The sequence below is a fragment of the Sus scrofa genome, chromosome 2, assembly GCF_054392235.1.
Source record: "Sus scrofa isolate SSC_HxYL_T2T_F1_AM1 chromosome 2, Sscrofa_HxYL_maternal_Yorkshire_Landrace_v2.0, whole genome shotgun sequence".
In the NCBI taxonomy this organism is placed as follows: Eukaryota; Metazoa; Chordata; class Mammalia; order Artiodactyla; family Suidae; genus Sus; species Sus scrofa.
The window spans coordinates 84,099,477-84,116,900 of record NC_139384.1 but is presented as its reverse complement, the minus strand read 5'-3'; the positions used below and the strand labels follow the sequence as shown (position 1 = coordinate 84,116,900).

The window sequence follows — 17,424 nt, the reverse complement described above, 5'->3', positions numbered from 1 at the left end:
CATCAGTTAAACCCACAGGTTTAAAATCCTCATTTGCATGGAAACAGAATTGACATAAGCTAGTCAGTCCAGAGACAGAAAAGAGAAGGGACTACTACGTTAAGGGGTGCCATGAGCTCATATGGAGGAATGTGTCAGTTAAATATAAATGGTCAAAACCCTCATTTGGATGTAATGGAACTGACATGAGACAGTCCAGTAGCAGAAAAGAGAAAGAAATGTTAGGAACAGCATGCAAGCCTATGCATGAAACCCTTCAGGAGGACTGCAGCCATCAATTAAATATAAATGTTAAAAATCTCCATTTGGTTGGAAACAGAGTTAATATGAACAAGTTCAGAGACAGGACGTGGAGAGCAGGGTGTAGGTAGGGAACAGATGGCAGCATGCTTAGAGCTCATAAGGAGAACAGCAGCCACCAGTTAAATTAAAAATTCCTTATTTGGTTAGAAGCAGCTGGCATGAGCCCATTAAAGAGGGAGGAGATGGAGGAATGAGAGGATCCCTGTACATGAAGATCAAGGGCAAGACCCTGATTCAGTTCTCCCACCAGGCATGGCAGGGGACTTGGCTGAATCCTATTAATCGACAGGGAACTATCAAGAGGCAAGGAGAACATGAGCATCTGTGGCCATGGAGGGGAGAGAGGCGCAGCATGGCAGAAGCGGGGGAGTTTCCGTGCCTTGGTAAGGGTACATCCCAGGGGAGTACGGAAAAAACCCTAACACCCATCACTGGGTGGCCTTAAGACTAGAAGTGTGAGCAGAAGCCGATCACTTTCTGTCAGAAGAAATGAGGATTTAGAATTTTTTTTTGCTTTTGTCTTTGTTTTTAGGTGTCCTTGAAGCTCCCGGAGAAGACAGCAACCACCAGTGAAATGCCACTTTTCGAAAGCCTCCCTTGGTTGCAGGCAGAATCAACCCACGACAGTCCCCTGAGAGCCACAGAGGAATTTGGGAATCAGGAATTTAACTGCACCCAGCACAGTTCAGTGGGAGCAGATGGGGGTCCACCAAGCTTTCCGTCCCATGCTACCTTCCCCGTCGGTGTCACCCCTGGCACCTGGGATAAGCACTTACCTGGCGTCTGGAAGTTAATGCGTCGCATTTCCACGGGGTCCTTGGGGTGGTGGGGAGCAAGGTCAGCATTGTTCAGGAGGCATTTGGTGCGGGGCTCCGAGTCCTTGCGTTTACTTTGTGGGAGCAAGCAGACGTACAAACACGTGACCCAGCCGCATGCAGCCGGGGTCCCCAGGACCATGCACAGACATGTGTACAATGTTGGCGCAGCCGGGCACCCCCTCACCCCACGGAAGCAGCGCCACCCCAGATCCCCTCCTCAGCCTCCAATGGGCAGGACCAGTCCTTACCTGTCAGGCTTACTGCTCCCGAAAGTAGACCCAGGCGAGGAGGAGGGGAAAAGATGACAGGTGAGGGCGTGCTGGCCATCAGGGGCCCCTTCTGTGACTGTGGGTGGCTTTCTTTCCCCGAGCTTTGGTCTCCTCCAGAAAATGAGGCTAATCCTGCTTGGGTCCTCCACCACAAGGAGGAGTGTGCTAGCCCTCCCTTTCTAAGCTGGGATGTGTCCCCTGTGGCCACTACAACGACTATCCTCATGAAACTGGACAGAGGCAGCCTCCATCCCAAACCCTGCCGAATGGCGTGTGGGGCTTAACAGGAGTCGTTGGCTGGGGCTCCTATTTCCCAGGATGTGTGACTGTGAGCAAGTGGCTTAACTCCTCTGAGCACTAGGTTCCCTGTCTGTAGCATAGAGGGCTTCCGGGACCCTCCTCTGAGACCACCCTTCCTTGGACCTTTCCAGACCCCACCCCCCTTTTCGAGGAAGCCTCCCTCCTGTCAAGTGGGGGATTGCAGGGAGCTCACTTCTTGTAGAGCAAGATGGCAATAACGATGCAGATGATAAAGACGACAGCCAGCACGGGCCCAATCACCCAGATGAGCCCCTCCTCACCGTCCACGATGGGCTGAGGGTCTGGGTTATCCAGCTGGAAGGGGTCTGAGAATGGGCTGGCCGCAAATGTCTGCAGGAATGGGGTGGGGGGAGACCCCCATCAGTGCCCATCCTCCTCACAGGGGCAGATGGGCCAAGCGGGCACAGATGTGTGTCCATCCCCTACTCAAAACCCTTTTATGGCTCCCAAGAACCCTGACCCTGGTGGCCTGCGTAGCCTGGCCCAATCGTCACTCGCCCCATCCCTCACTCTGTTTCAGCCTCTCTGTGATCCTTTTCATTCCTCTTGCACTACAGACCTTTGCACTTGTACATCCTGGGCTGCCCTTTCTTTCTTTTTTAATCTTTTTAGGGCCGCACTTCCGCCATATGGAGGTCCCCAGGCTAGGGGTCAAATCTAAGCTGTAGCTGCTGGCCTATGTCACAGCCACAGCAACACTGGATCCAAGCTGTGTCTGCAACCTACACCAAGGCTCATGGCAATGCCAGATCCTTTAACCCCCCTGAGCGAGGCCAGGAATTGAACCCACATCCTCATGGATACCAGTCGAGTTCTTAACCCACTGAGCCACAACAGGAAGTTCAAGGGATGCCCTTTCTTTATTGAACTCCTACACATCCATCAAAGCCTCAGTTCCAAAGTCCCTTCTGCCAAAAAACCTTCCCCCGGGGATTCCCTCAACCTCGAATCCTTCCCTCTACCCAGCCCTGACCACAGGGAGCTGGGAGGATCTGTATCTGGCTCTGAGGTCAGGGCCCTGGGAGCTGAGGCCACATTGGGGCCTGCCTCACTCAATGGGTGTGGCCGGATGCGGGCAGACACAATTCAGGACTTACAGGCTCGCTCTTCTGCAGCACAGCAAGCACAAAGAGAACATATCTGTGGCCAGGCTCCAGGCCCCTGTTGTCAAAGCCACCATACTGCTTCTGGTCACCAGGATGGAAGGTTGGTGGCAACACTGAGAAGCGAGCAGCAATGTAGGGCCGGGGCACCTCCAGCTGGCGCGAGTGCCGCAGGCTGCGCCTCTGCAGCCGTGCAATGTCCTGGATCAGCTGTGGGAACAGAGGTGTGGGCCGCTCAGAGCCTGGCTGGGAGTAACTGGGCTCATGAAAGCTGGGACATGTCTGAGCCCCACTGGCTGGTCCTCCAGCCCTTACCTCCTCCAGGTCCATGTCCTCTGGACTCCCCAGTGGGGTCAGGAACTGGCCGCCACGAGATTTGCGCAGTGGCACCATCACGATGTAGTAGTTCCTGTTAGGAGACAAAAGTCACGAGGAGGCTGTCTACAGGCATGGCCAAGGGATGTGACCTGGGGTGAGTGGGGGAGCCACCCCTCTCTGAATCTTCCCTTCTGCTCATACAATGGGTATATAGCCCTAGTCACATACAACTACACTTTCTGATTCAAGCCTCCAGGCTTTTGATTATGCTGTATTTTGGCCTGAAAAGCCCACCCCATGCAACTACATACAGTTGTCCCTTCAACAATATGGGGGTTAGGGGCACTAGCCTCTGTGCAGTCAAAAATCCACCTATAAGTACAGTCACCCCTTGTATATGTGGTTCTCCATCTGTGGAGTCAACCAATCCATCTGTGGACTGGGTGGTACTGTAGTATGCATTTGTTGAAAAACATCCACATAGAGCCACACAGGCAGCTCAAACCTGTGCTATTCAAGGGTCAACTGGATAGTTCTTGAACGTCTATACATCCTTCAAAGCCTCAGCTCTCATGCCCACACATTCTTGTAACCCTTGATTTTTCCTCTGCTTCCCAGAGTCCTCCTCTCCTCTCTGAGGACTCTCAGCCCCGGTGCCTCTCACTGCCATACCACGGGCCTGAGAGTGTCTGTGTCGTAGTTCTGTCTCCCCACCAGTCTGGGAACCCAGAACCAGCAGAAGGTTAGGCATATGGGGGTGTCAGGGAATGCTGGAGGAGCAGACACAAGGCCACATTTAGTGACAACATCTGTGAGAAGCACTGGACCTTCAGGGCAACCACGTGGGACAGGGCTGATGTGATCTCTATTTTACAGACAGGGGAGGAAACAGGCCAAAGAGGTCAGGCGGCTGGCCCCAGCTGGCTAACGGAGGGGTGCGAAATCCCTGAGGACGGGTGGGTTGAGCGTACTGGACAGGCACAGGGCTCTGGCCATCGGGCAGATACACCACGATGAAGCCGTCGGAGTCAGGCTTGGGGGTCACGCTGGGCTTGGAGCTGAGCAGGTTGAAGGCAGTCCAGGCAGTGACGGTCTGCTGGAGGCCGCCCAGGCTGCTGCCGCGGTTGGTCAGCACGAAGTTGTAGAAGGTGTTGGGCTTGAGGTGCGTAATGAGTTTCTTGGTGGTTCGGCCATCCACGTCCAGTGTGAGCCCGTTGTACTGGATCTGCGGGCCAGGGCCGGCTCAGTGGGGCTCTGGGCTGAGCCCCTGATCCTGACTGAGCCTCCATCCCAGGCTTAGCCCTGACCCCACCAACCGTGAACCCAGACTAGCCCTCAATCCCAGCTGAGCCCTGACCCCAGGCTGAGTCCCAGCTCTGATGGAGCCCTAGTCCCCTACTGAACCCCAAACCCAGACTCAATCTCAACCCCCTGCTGAGTCCCAACTGAGTCCCAATCCTGCCTGGATCTGAAATTCCAGCCAAAACCGGATCCCTCTCGGCTCTGGATCCAGCTGACCTCTAACCCTGGACCAGGCCCCGACCCCAGACTGAGCCTTGGCCCCTGATGTGGCGGGAGAAGTCACCTTGTAGGGTGTGGGTGAGTTGTAGTTGTCGGGGAACTCCCAGCTGAGCAAGACCGATGTCTTCATGATCATCTTCACCTTGAAGTTCTTGGGCGAGACTGTGCCAGGGAGCAGCGAGTGGGAGAGAGCAGAGGAGAGGCTCTGTGAGTGCTGGGGGTCGGGCAGGATCGGATGGGGTGGGGCGGCCCAGGCGCTCCCTGTCGTCCGCTGTGCCCGTGCCCGTGGCCTTCCTGTCTGGCCCTGGCCCGGCCCTGCCTGGCCCTGTCCCAAGTCCCTGCTGCGGGAGATGACGCAGCTGCAGAGAGAAGGCGGAGCGGGTGGGGAAGAGGGGGGCGGCGGTGGGGTCGGCGGTGCCACCTAGGCACGTCCCACCTTTGCCAACGCCGGAGCCTCGGGGTCCGGACTCGCCTTGAGCGTCCACGAGGAAGCAGAAAAGTGACCACTTACCTGGGCGGGGGAGAGGGAGGGGGCTGGGGTGGGGGTGGGCGCGAGGCCCGGTCCGGCTCTGGTGCGGGGGTCACCGCGCGCCTACCTTGGTCCCGCAGGAATGTCCGGTAGCGGACGGGGGGGCTGTAGGGGCCGGGGCCCCGGCGCGTGTGGGCCCGCACTTGGAGGTCATAGGCTGTGTCGGGCTTGAGGCCCCGCAGCGTGAGCACGTTCTCGGCGCCCGGCTCGGCCGCCGCCGGCAGCTCAGTCTCTCGGGCAGGGCCCAGGGTGCCGGCCTCCCGCACGGCCACCGTGTACTTGACAATGGCCCCGTTGCGCTCGGCAGGCACAGGCGGCAGCCAGCGGAGCAGGACGGTGCCGGCTGAGGCGTTGCCGGCCGCCTCGAGGATCTGCGGGTGGCCGCGGGGCGTGTCCTCAGGGATGCTCAGGACCTCAGCCGCCTCCTCGCCCAGGCCGCCTCGGCTCCGGGCCGCCAGCCGGAACACGTACGTGGCCCCCTTGTGCACGCCTGACGCCGTGTAGTGGTCCTCGGTGGGCGGGAACTCCAGTGTGGCCAGGGGTGATGAGTCCTCGCGGCCGAACTGCAGGCGGTAGCCCAGCACCTGGTCCTCAGCGGTGCCGGCCGGGGGCTCCCAGCGTGCCAGCAGGCTGCCCTCGGGGGTCTGCTGCACCGACAGGGTGGGGCGGCCCAGCACTGTGGGGGACATGGGGCAGGAGTCAGGGCCATGTGACCAACCCCTCAGCCAGGGAGCACGGGGAGGGGTTGCAATTTTTAATCTATTTTTAATTTAATTTTAATTTTTTTCTTGGCTGTGGCATGCAGTGGCATGATGTGGGATATCAGTTCCCAGACCAGGCATGGAACTCCAGCTCCAGAAGTGAAAATGACGAGTCCTAACCACTAAATCACCAGAGAATTCCTAGAGTTGAAATTTTTTTTTTTTGATCTTCTTTAGGGCTGCACTGGCGGCATATGGAAGTTCCCAAGTTAGGGATCAAATTGGAACTGCAGTTGTCGGCTCACGCCACAGCCACAGAAACTTGGGGTCCATGCCTTGTCCTACACCATAGCTCATGGCAACGCCACATCCTTAACCCACTAATGGAGACCAGGGATCAAACCTTCATCCTCATGGACACCAGTCAGGTTCATTACTGCTGAGCCACAAGGGGAACTCTTTTTTTTTTTGTCTTATTAGGGCCGCACCTGCAGCATATGGAGGTTCCCAGCCTAGGGGTCAAATCAGAGCTGTAGCCACTGGCCTACACCACAGCCACAGCAATGCTAGATCCGAGCCACATCTGTGACCTACACCACAGCTCACGGGAATGCTGGATCCTTAACCTACTGGGAGAGGCCAGGGGTTGAACCCATGTCTTCATGGATAGCAACTGGGTTCATTACTGCTGAGTCACAAAACGATCTCCTAAGGTTGCAATTTTTTTTTTTTTTTAATTTTCCCACTGTACAGCAAGGGGGTCAGGTTATCCTTACATGTATACATTGCACTTACAGTTTTTCCCCCACCCTTTCTTCTGTTGCAACATGAGTATCTAGACATAGTTCTCAATGCTATTCAGCAGGATCTCCTTGTAAATCTATTCTAGGTTGTGTCTGAGGGAGTGGGAGGGATCGGGAGCTTGGGCTAAGGTTGCAATTTTTAAAAGCAGTCTTGGGAAGGCCTCATTCAGAATAAAGACTTGAAGCAGCTGAGGAACGGAGCCGCAGGGAGGTCTGCAGGGAACAGTTCAGTCAGAAGGAGCAGCCAGTGCAAAGACCCTGAGCTCAGATCTTGCTGAGAGAGTGCAAGGAACAGTAAGGAAGTAGTGGACTCAGAAGACCCGATAAGGGAAAACATCCACGGATGTCAGGGCAGGTCCTTGTCTTTGTACTTCCTCCTTTGGTTAACATGTCACTCATCTCTTGCCTCATTTATCTGCCCAATGACTCCTGCTGGCACATGATTAATACCCATGGAACGCAGGGGTGTCCAAGACCCTGCCCTTGCCCCACAGTTCTCAATCTGGGTAGTAATCAATGTGTCAAGGTCCTGAGAACTCCTGCAGTGCAGAAGCTCTACACTTGAAACCAGGCTTTTCTACTGCAGGACTTATCAGGACCTTTACTGGACTGTGGCATAAACAGTCAGTGTATGCAGTGGGTTCTGCTTAGCAAGCATAGCTCTAATGCAACATCCCTGAGAGAGGAGGGAGAGATCATGGGAAGCTTCCTGGAGGAGGTTACATGGGTGCTGGAGGACACAGAGACTAGGCAGGTGAAGGGAACAGAAGGAGCACCCTGGCGGTAGAGTGGAGGGGTGCTGTGTCCAGCTGCGAGGACTTGAACATCAGAGGCATGCTCAGAGGTGCCGAAAGGAGGGTGTGGGAGGTGGGATGGAGGCCACAGGGGCCCTTCATCACTTGAACGCACCAAAATTATTCTCCTCTCTGAGGCTTTGCTCAGGCTGTGCCTTTTGGCTGGAACACTCTCCCCCTTAGATTTTCACCGTTGCCTTTCTCTCACTCGGCTAATTTTGCCTGGTGGAAAAAACAGTCTCTGGGGACTGAGGCGAGGTCCCTGAAGGGGCCAGAAGGGGAAACTGAGGCAGGGCTGCCAAGAGAGGAGGCTTCATGGTGCAGCAGGGGAGACGGACACACCACTCTGAAAGGACAGCCCCCCTGGGGTGATCAGAGCTGGGATGGGGGTGGCACAGGGTGCCGGCAGGTGGGAGGGGTGCAGAGGGGATTTCTGACCAAGACGGGGTGCGGGATGGGGAGGGCTCCCCGAGGAGGTGCAGATTAAACAAAGACCCAAAGGAGCAGGAGACAGTCAGGCTGGAGAAGGGTGTCCGAGCAGAGGATGAAGAGTTACAGCTGACGGTTAAAGGTCTCCATCTGGCTGGAGCTGAGCAGGGCTGGACCACGCTGGCTCTGAGTGCCCTCTCCCCGGCCCCCACACACCTCTGCTCTCTTTGCTCTTCCTCCCTGGTATACCCTCCCCCCTGCATGGGCTCAAAAACTCCCTAGGGACGCTCTGGAGGCACAGGGGCCCTAGAGGGGGTCTCCTACCTGCTCCCTTGGTCACCACCACCTTGGGTTTGCTGCGAGCGCCATCGCCTTTCATGGTGTAGGCGGCTACCGTGATAGAGTAGGCGGTCTCAGGCTGCAGGTTTGTGATGATCATCTCCTGTGGGCAGGGGTAGGGATCAGTGATGCCACCAGGGCTGCCCGCCCTCCTCCCCATGCTGGGACAAGCCAGGCGGACACGGGGCCCAGTCTGCGGGCAGAGACGTGCACCCGACCTCATGCACAGACCCCAACACATAGCACATTCATGCTGAGATGGGCACACGTGGCCTGACACCTGTCATGGCCCACCTGGAACAGGGCAGTCCCCACCCCTCTGGTCCCCGGCTACCACTTTTGCCCCCATCTGTCCTCCCTGCAGCAGCACCCAGAGGGCACCAGTGAGCACCTGAGTCAGGTCCCAACCCTTTTCTGCCCACAGCCCTCCAGGGCTCCCACCCACCTCCCTGGGGACTAAAGCCTAAGTCCTCCCCACCCTCTGCCCACAAGGCCCTGCACTACCTGCCCCCATCCCCTTCCTCGCTCACTCTGCTCCAGCCACAAAGGCCTCCTCGCTATTCCTCCTACACACCAGACACGGTCCTACCCCGGGGCCTTTGCACTGGCTGTCTCTCTGCCTCAACTACACCCAATGGTGTGCTCGAGGTTCCTCGTACCAGCTCTCAAAAGCCGATAGTCAAAATTGCAGAAAATGTGCGAGCCAGTTATTAAACACAGTCATTATTAAAAACTAAATTATATAAACATACGATCAAGTAATGGTAAAACAAAGGTAATAAGTACTGAAACCCACCCCTCCCTAAATCTTTTGCTGTGTTTACTGTTATCTATGTTTTCGAGGTTATTCTAGTCTGTCTCTTGTACCTGTGTGACAGAAATACCACACTGTGACAAGCTACTACACATCTGGTAGGTAGCTTGAAATTGACATGGTGGGAGTATTTACAACCATGGAAAAGGGCAAATGCTACCAGTCAGGACTGCACCCACCCAGCTGACTATTCAAGCATTTACACCACTGTCTACTCTCCATCCCCGCCAGAGTTGTAACTAGATACATATTTGTGCTTCGTTCTGATTAACATCTGTTTTCCCAGGACCGTGACCCCAGAGGAGGCAGGCTCAGGTCTTGGTTTCTATCAGGCCCACAAGCACCTAGCACAAGATCTACATACCATAGGTGCTCAGTAAATCACTGCTTGTTGAGTGAATGACAGAGCAGCTTGACCCTCACACGGTCACACGTGTGCCCATGTCCCCATGCATGCACACCCACGAACACCTCTGGCATGCCTGGGAACTGTGGGGTAGGTCAGGGGCATGAGGAGGGGGCACAGGATGCACGAACAGAGGGTCTCCTGCCCCTGAGCCTCACATTCAGTCCCTCTGGGCTCTTGATGGGTAGGAAGGGCTAAGCCGGAGCCGCTAGGGAATCTGCCCCCCTGCCCCAGGGTTGGGAGTGGGAGGAAGCAGAGTGACTGAGTGGGCGGGGTCATGTCTCTCTCAGGAGAGCCTGTGGACCCATCTTAGGGCCAGAAAGACAGTCCAGTGAGAGGCAGTCCCAACCCTGGTTAAGGGCCTCCTGAGAAAGCTTGGAGGGGTCGAAACAGGGATCCTGCTGGCCTCCTTTCCCAGCCGGGGCCCACTGACCCCTCTCATGCCATGGTTAGAATGAAGAGGGCATGTGGCCAGACAGAGAAGTTTCAAGGTCAGGGAGGGAAAAGCCAGGTGACAAAAGGGTCAGGTTCGCCTGGAAAGTGACCCAGTTCTGATCTGCCAGGCCTGGGTCCAACAGGGGAGGCTACAGGGGTGGGGGCAGTAGTTAATGCTGTGGGAAAGGCTTTCCAGGCTGTGGGACAGCTCCAGCAAAGCTGTGAGGGTGAAGACGGCAGCGGGCAGCAGAGCTGAGGCAGGGAAATATGGAGGCATGAAGCCGGCAGAGTCCAGGGCCATTCAGGTAAGAAGGGCTAATGGATCCCCCTGGGGACCCTAGCAGGTGCCATTTGTCTGATGCAAAATTAAGGCTGCAAGCTCCAAGAGGTAATTAGGTATGCAGCGGGGGCCCAGGGTAGGAGACCCTTTTACAGGGGCGTGCAGGGCTGGGGTGGGATCACAGCACCTCACGGCCCGCGGGAAGAGCCCTGGCCATGGCTGGAAGGCACTACTTACATATTCAGCGGTGTCGTCCATCTCCCACTGAGCGCGGGAGGAGGCGGCAGGGGAAAGAGGAGTAGGTGAGCAGAGTAGCCGGAGAGAGGGACAGAGGAGCAGCGAGATGGCAGGAGCGCAGGGGCCCGGGCCCCACCCCGCCCCCAGGCCCCGCCCGGGAGCCCTGCCCACCTGGGCATCAGCCAGCATGACGTCCTTGATGCGCGGTGGCCCTCGGGCCTCAGCGCCCTCCATGCGCACGTAGTGGACCTGGTAGCCTCGGATCTGGCCGTGCTGCCGGCCGGGCGCGGGCGAGCGCCACAGCACGCGGATGGCCGTGGCGTTGAGCGCCTCCGCCTCCACCTTCCGCGGAGGCGCGCTGGGCACTGGCGGGGGAAGGGGAGGGGAGGGGCGGGTGGGGCCGTTACTGGGGCGTCCAGCCCTGCCCCGGGCAACGCCACTGCCCGATGCCAGGGTGACTGTCGATTAACTGGGAGCTCTGAGTGCTCACCACTGGTGAGGAGGGGAATACCTCCTGCAGGCCTCTCTTAGCCCAGGGAGGGGTCCCTGACGGTGCACCCCATTTACAGACGGGCAACGGAGGTCCCCCAGAGCCTAGGCCACCTGCCCAGGGCCACAGACATAAGCAGGCCGTGCATGCCCCATTCTAAGCACTTTACCCACACTGCCTCCGTCTTCACTGCAACCCTTCCACACAGGGGCTCTTATATAAACACACTTTACAGACAGGGAAGCTGAGGCACAGAGAATGGATTCCAAGACCTTGGGGTTATTAAGAGGCAAAGCCGGGATCTGAACCCAGGCAGTCCAGCTGCATGGTCCTATACACTCCAGGATGCAGCCAGCCCACTCTGTGCTGGGACTCTTTCTAGCCAGCCCCCAGTGAAGAGCCCTCTCCACCCCCACCCCAAGGTCTAACGTGAAGAATGGCTTCATTTCTGCACCATGCTTAGGGCAAAATGTGGGGTCGCCAACCGAACCTTCTAGGCCAATGGCTCAGGAAAAAAAACTGACCTAGGCTGCTGGGACCAAGGGGCTGAAGTTTTGTTTGGGAGGCTGCTTGCTCCATTTCTCCCCAGGGCCTCAGCTTCTACTGCATGGCTAGTGCCTTAAAACAGCTACAGTGGGAATATTTACACCAGAGAAACCGGCCAGCACTACAAATCAGTCTCTGTCTCTGTCTCCCAGAGAGCTGGCTGTTAACCAAAATCAGCACGTAATCTGACTTTCTAGCTAGGGTGGCTCAGACCCAAGGGGCTCCAAATCTCGGGTCATCCCAAGAGTCTAAAACCTGGGTTTTCTGGGCTCAGGGGCCCTAATTTTGTTGCACATGCTGCTTGCTGTTTCTTACACTCCGTTTCCAAGGTTTCCACCACTGGACCAAAATACAAGGCTGCCAGCTTAACTTTCCAGGCCCAAGGATCAGAGAGAAAATGCAGCCCTGAAGGTCCAAATAGACAACTCCAAGATCAAGGACCCGGAATGGCTTGGGGAGGCTGACAGCTGCATGTCTCCCTCTCCTGATTGTGGCTTCTACCTTCTGACCACCAGCCAGCCCAGTTTTCCAGGGATGGAAGGCTCCAAAGCTGGGGGGGGGGGGGCAGGCTGGGGCCTGTGGGGTCCTGGGCCCGGGGCCGGTGCTTACCGTCCTCGTCGGTGCGGACGACCACGGGCGAGCTCTCGGGCCCTGGTCCCACCTCTGTGTGAGCGACAGCCGTGATGCGGTACTCAGTCCACTTGTCCAAGGCCTCCAGCAGGATCTGAGTGGTGGTCGGGGGGATGCCGTTCACCTCCTTGGGTTGCGGGTCCTCCGAGCCCAGCGGTCGGTAGCGGACGCTATAGCTCACCAGGGCCCCGTTGTGCGTTTCCGGCGGCGGCGGGCGCCAACTTACCAAAATGGCCGTGGAGCGCGTGCTGACACATTTAACGTCTTGAGGGGGGGCTGACGGTTCTATTGGAGGGGGGGAGAACGTGGGGGTGGGGAAGGGAGGCGGGATGGGCAGGGAAGGGGGTGGGGAAACAAAAGATGGGAAAGAGAAAATAAAAAAGAAGATGATAACAAACAAAACAGAACCAAACCAAAGAGAAGTCGAACCCAAAAGAAGCGGGTGTCAACCAAAGGTGAGATGGGTGGGTGGGCAGGCGGGCGGGGCTGGGGGCTGGGAGGGCTGGCCAAGAACGCTGCACTCACCAGGAGGGGCACTTGGCAGACAGTAGGTCTTGGGTAGAGGACAGTCACAGTCCTCATGGAGCGCATGTGGGTGCCAGGCACTGTGCCAAATGGCATAGCAGTAAAAGCCCTATTTTCCAGCACCATGTGCCAGGCATGGTGACAAATGGAATAGCAGTTAAAATCCCCATTTATTGAACACCTATTACGTGCCAGGCACTGTGCCAAGTGGCGCAGCCGTAAAAGCCCCATTTACTGGCACCTACTATGTGCCAGGCACTGTGCCAAGTGGAATAGCAGGAAAAGCCCCATTTACTGGTCACTTACTATGTGCCAAGCATGGCAATCAATGAAATAGCAGTAAAAGCCCTGTATATGGGGCACCTACTGTGTGGCAGGCATGGTGCCAAGGGCTTCGCAAAAATAACAGTAAATGTACTCATTTACTGAACACCTACTGTGTGCCCTGTATAGCACCAGGAATGGAATGACAGTAAATATACTTATCTATTGAACACCTACTGGTGCTAGGCACTGTGCCAGAGAATAGCAATAAAACCCCAAAATTGGGGGCACTCACTACGTGCCAAGGGCTTCGCAGAATAACAGTAAGTGTACTTATTTGCTGAACACCTACTGTGCGCCAGGCACTGTGCCAGAGGACTAGCAATAAAACCCTCACTTGTTGAAGCACTTACTTTGTGCCAGCGACTGTGCCTAGTGTAAAAGCCATAAAAGCCCCCAAAATTTATTGCATACCTACTGTGTGCCAGGCACTGTGCAAAAGGAACAGCAATAAGACTTTCACCTATTGGGCACTTACTATGTGCCAGCCACTAGCCAAGTGCAAAAGCAATAAAAACTCTATTTACTGCCAGGGACCCCAGAGGGCATTCCAATGGTTACTTCAACCAGGACCATCCTCTTGGCTTCTCCAAAGAAAATAATGCCCATATACTGAGCACCTACTATGTGCCATTTAGCATGTCAAGGGCTGTACAGAGTAATGATAAAAGTCCCTGTGTACTGGACACCTACTGTGATGGCACTAGGTTTTACATGTAACCCAGCCCATATTTAGCACCTATCGTGTGCCAAAGTTTTTAAAGATCATACTTCTTTTTTGAGACCCTACTGTGCACCTGACGCCACACTTAGCCCATTACAGATCAATATCAAGTCTCACTTGTTGAGCACTACTATGGGCTGGTCATTTTATCTCTGAAGATAAACGTAGCAGTTGCCATTTATGCAGTGCCTACTGCAGGCCAGACACTGTGCTAAGGCCTTTATCAGATTAATAGTAACAGTCCCCACATAATAGCACCTGTGTGCCAGCCACTGTCCAGGGGCTTTATTGAAAAAGAGTAACAGTTCCCACATACTAAGTACGTGCTAGGTACTGTACTAACGGTCCTGTAGAACACTAAGTTATTTCTTAAGACTTACTAGGTATCAAACACTGTACTAAGAGCTTTATTGGATAACAGTAGTCATCCTCATGTATTAAGCACCTACTATGTGCCAGGCTTTGTTATTACTGGATAATAGTAGTACTTCCTACATATTAAGTATCTACTATGTGTCAAGCACTGTGCTAAGGTCTTCACTGAATAACAGTAGCCCCCACATATTAGCACCTACTATGTGTCAAACACTGTGCTAATAGCCTTACATTTTTAAAAAATGGTAAGAGCTCATACTTATTGAGCACTTACTATTTACACACAGTGCCAAGAACCTGGCAAATAACTCCAAACAAAAACTATGCCAGAAAGCATGCTAGGCCCTTTTAGATGGATGGTGGCTCCCATCCTACTATGAGCACCTACTATGTGCTTAGCATCAGGCCAACCTCTTTAAAGCACCACTTATTGAGTATTTACTGTATGCCAGACACCGTGCCAAGGGTTTTGCAGAGCAATAATCATAGCGTCTATGTTTCAGGGACCTACTGTGTGCCTGGCACTAGGTCAGGCTTGTTACAAACTACTAATAGCTTCCATTCATAGAGCGCCAACTATGTGCCCAGGCCCCTGACCATCCAAGTTTAGACTGAAAATAGCAGCTCCATTTACGGAGTACCTACTGTGTGCCAGGCAGCATGCTGAAGGCTTTGTTAAGTAACAGTGATACTTTGCACACGCCAAGCACCTACTGAGCATGTGAAGGGCTTTATCGAATACCAGTAATAGTCTCCTACTATGGGCCAGGCCCTGTGTTAAGGGCATTGCTGATAATAAACCTTATGTCCTATGCAACTTCTGCATGCCCAGCACCCAAGGCCCTTATAGACTCAAAATGCAGCCCGCTGACTGAGCCTCAGTAATTCTCCTGACCCCTTAGGTAGCCAGAACTAGCACCCTCCACCCCCACCCAGTGTTCCAGCTGGGGAAATGAGTTTCAAAGCCCACCTGGTTTGCCTGGCATTCTTTCATCATTGGTTGTAGACCTACTGGGTGCAAGGCCCCACCCATCCTGGGTGCTCACCTCCCATTTTAGAGGTGAGGAAACTGAGACCCAGAAAAGGCAAATGGTGTAAATAAGGGCACATGGCAAGAGCCAGGACTTGAAGCCAGGCTCAGGCTGGTGCCACTCAGCCACCCTTACCCCCACTGGCCATGACTTGCCTCTAGAGGGAGGTTCAGAGAGGTTACCAGCCTTGCTTGAAGTCAAGGCACATAGAACCGTCACCATCACGCCAGTCCTATTTGTTCAAGTGTGTCTATAAAGTAGTTACTATGAGCACACCCCATTCCAGGGTCTGGGACCCAAAGATGAATCAGAGGCCCCATCCTCAAAGATATCAGGCTACCAGAGACCCTGGAGGCCACGCCAATGGCTTACTGCAGCCAGAATGGCTCTCTGGCCTTGCTTAGAGTGAAACACGGGAGTTCCTTCCTCTGAAACTAGACACTTGGGGGTCCCTTCCCTCATTTCTTGACCAGCCACCCCAACCAAAGTGCCCCAGAGGATTTGGGCAGGAGGGAAAAACCAACCGAGGAATGTGCCAAAAAGGAATGGATTTGCTGAGAAAAGGGGAGGAAAAATAAAACCAAAATCATAATAAAAGAAGAAACAACGATGATGGTGATGATGATGAGAAAAACCATAATAAAAGAAAGACGCCTTCCAGAAAACTCCCAGTCTGGTTACCTACCTTCCACTCTTCAACTGCTAACTTAAAAGACTTTCTTACGAGGGAGGGAATGGCGGAGTGCTGAGCTACAAGGCCAGACCGAGCTCTGGGTGGGTCTCCGGATGCGAGTGGGCTCACAGCCCTGCTCTGGCCCTAGTGCGGGCACGCTGCAGTTCCCAGCTGGCGCGGATGAGGCGGGAACGTGGGACGGTGTCTGGGGAGACCCACGGCTGAGTGGTCTGGCCTCCACCTACCCTTGAGTTCAGCCTAAGAAGCCCGCACTCCCTGGGGTGGGGTGGGGAGTATACGCCTGGCCCTGAGTCTTGGCTGCCAGTTCTCTCAGGCCCCACCCATCTCGGGGTGCGAAGTGGGGAGTCCCTTCTTCCCCACTCCCTGTCCTGGGCCGCCCCGGAGGTTCACATGGCTAGGCCAAAGTCACTTTCTTGCCGACGTTGGAGGCCACCTCCTTCACAATCCAGCCCAACCTGCGTGACATCTCAGGAGGGGGCGGGGTACATGGATGTGCACACAGATGTGCGCATGTGTGAATGGGTGTGGTTCCGGATTCCCAGTTTCTGGGCAGCTGTGCCTCTTGGCAGTGGGGTGGAGAGTTTGAGGGGACTGAATTTGGGCTCTGGACCATCTGCACAGCCCAGGGCTGCTGGTGCACATGGGGTACAGGCTAGGGGGCACGCAGGGTGGGCCGTTTTTGTGAACCCGCTGATGACCAGCGTGTACTCACCTTCGCGGCACCTGTGCCGGGCTCTCACGTGGCCACCCAAGCCACAGGACACCCTCACTGATCGCCTCACGCACAAACACGCCTGTGAGCTGTGGAGCGCTTGGCTTGGCTCGGCCCCAGTAGGGTAGGGAGGAGGGTAAGGGGCTGGGGATGATGGGGGTGCTGCGTCTCCAAGACCCCTCAACCCAGCAGCCCAGACTCTCCAGCCCAAGTTGCTGTCACTCTCAACTGACCCGTGACCCCCTGTGTGCACACACCCAGGGAGGGGCTTGAAGGTTTGAACACCGGCGGCTTCCAGAGCAAGGTCTGGGGTGACTACCCGATTGACTGACTGAACAGGGGGAGGGGAGGACAGGGGGTCCATGGCGGAGGTCACACAGGCCAGGCTGAGCAGAGAGGAGGGAGCAGAGAGAGGAGGAGGAGGCGGGGGAGGCAGCGGGAGGAGGGGCCTGCCCAGGCCCTGAGCTCAGAGCACGGAGTGGCCCAGAGCTGGCTGCAGTGTTCTGGCCAAAAGGTGACCTTTTTGTGACAGGGAGGCCGGGCGGGCACAGCGAAGAACTCCAGCAATTCGAGAGCCCTGACTTTTGGAGGCCCTGCTCTCCCCCCAGAATCTGGCATCAGCTCCAACTCCCCCCCACCCTGGCCCTCGGCAATGAGGACCCTGTCTTGGGGGCAAAAAGGCCGTCTAGGGAGGTGCGATTATCTCTGCGCCCTCCGCTCTCTGGGAGGGATGGGTTGTGAGCTGTGATGGCCTCACGGACCCCTCCACAAGCCTATGAAATGGGCCATTCCACTGGCCCCAAATCCGGGAGAGGGAGAGGAGAGCAAAAGTACCCTCAACCTCCACTCCCCAACCAGGGGTGAAAACTTGGCCACGGCTGTCTCCCAGAGAGATGGGGAACCTGTGGGTCCCCGCGGGCAGCCCCTCACTGCACTGGCAGGAGAACTGAGGT

General features: G+C 55.6%; 1 protein-coding gene across 11 annotated transcripts in view; it reads right to left on the bottom strand.

The window, feature by feature from the left end:
- Nucleotides 1-17,424, bottom strand: part of PTPRS (protein tyrosine phosphatase receptor type S) — a 105,691-nt gene that overhangs the window by 10,855 nt on the left and 77,412 nt on the right. For 5 of the 11 annotated variants that reach the window (XM_085013212.1, XM_085013209.1, XM_085013211.1 and 2 more), the window contains 10 exons: nt 12,066-12,371; nt 10,592-10,785; nt 8,234-8,351; nt 5,250-5,858; nt 4,718-4,815; nt 4,104-4,357; nt 3,130-3,223; nt 2,809-3,024; nt 1,884-2,041; nt 1,080-1,192 (listed from right to left, as the gene is read on the bottom strand). In XM_085013212.1, coding sequence (XP_084869338.1) covers nt 1,080-1,192; nt 1,884-2,041; nt 2,809-3,024; nt 3,130-3,223; nt 4,104-4,357; nt 4,718-4,815; nt 5,250-5,858; nt 8,234-8,351; nt 10,592-10,785; nt 12,066-12,371 — 2,160 coding nt within the window. Of the gene's footprint in view, nt 1-1,079; nt 1,193-1,369; nt 1,382-1,883; nt 2,042-2,808; nt 3,025-3,129; nt 3,224-4,103; nt 4,358-4,717; nt 4,816-5,249; nt 5,859-8,233; nt 8,352-10,420; nt 10,448-10,591; nt 10,786-12,065; nt 12,372-17,424 lie in introns of all 11 variants that reach the window. The other 6 variants (XM_085013217.1, XM_085013214.1, XM_085013215.1 and 3 more) reach the window with 2 other exon arrangements.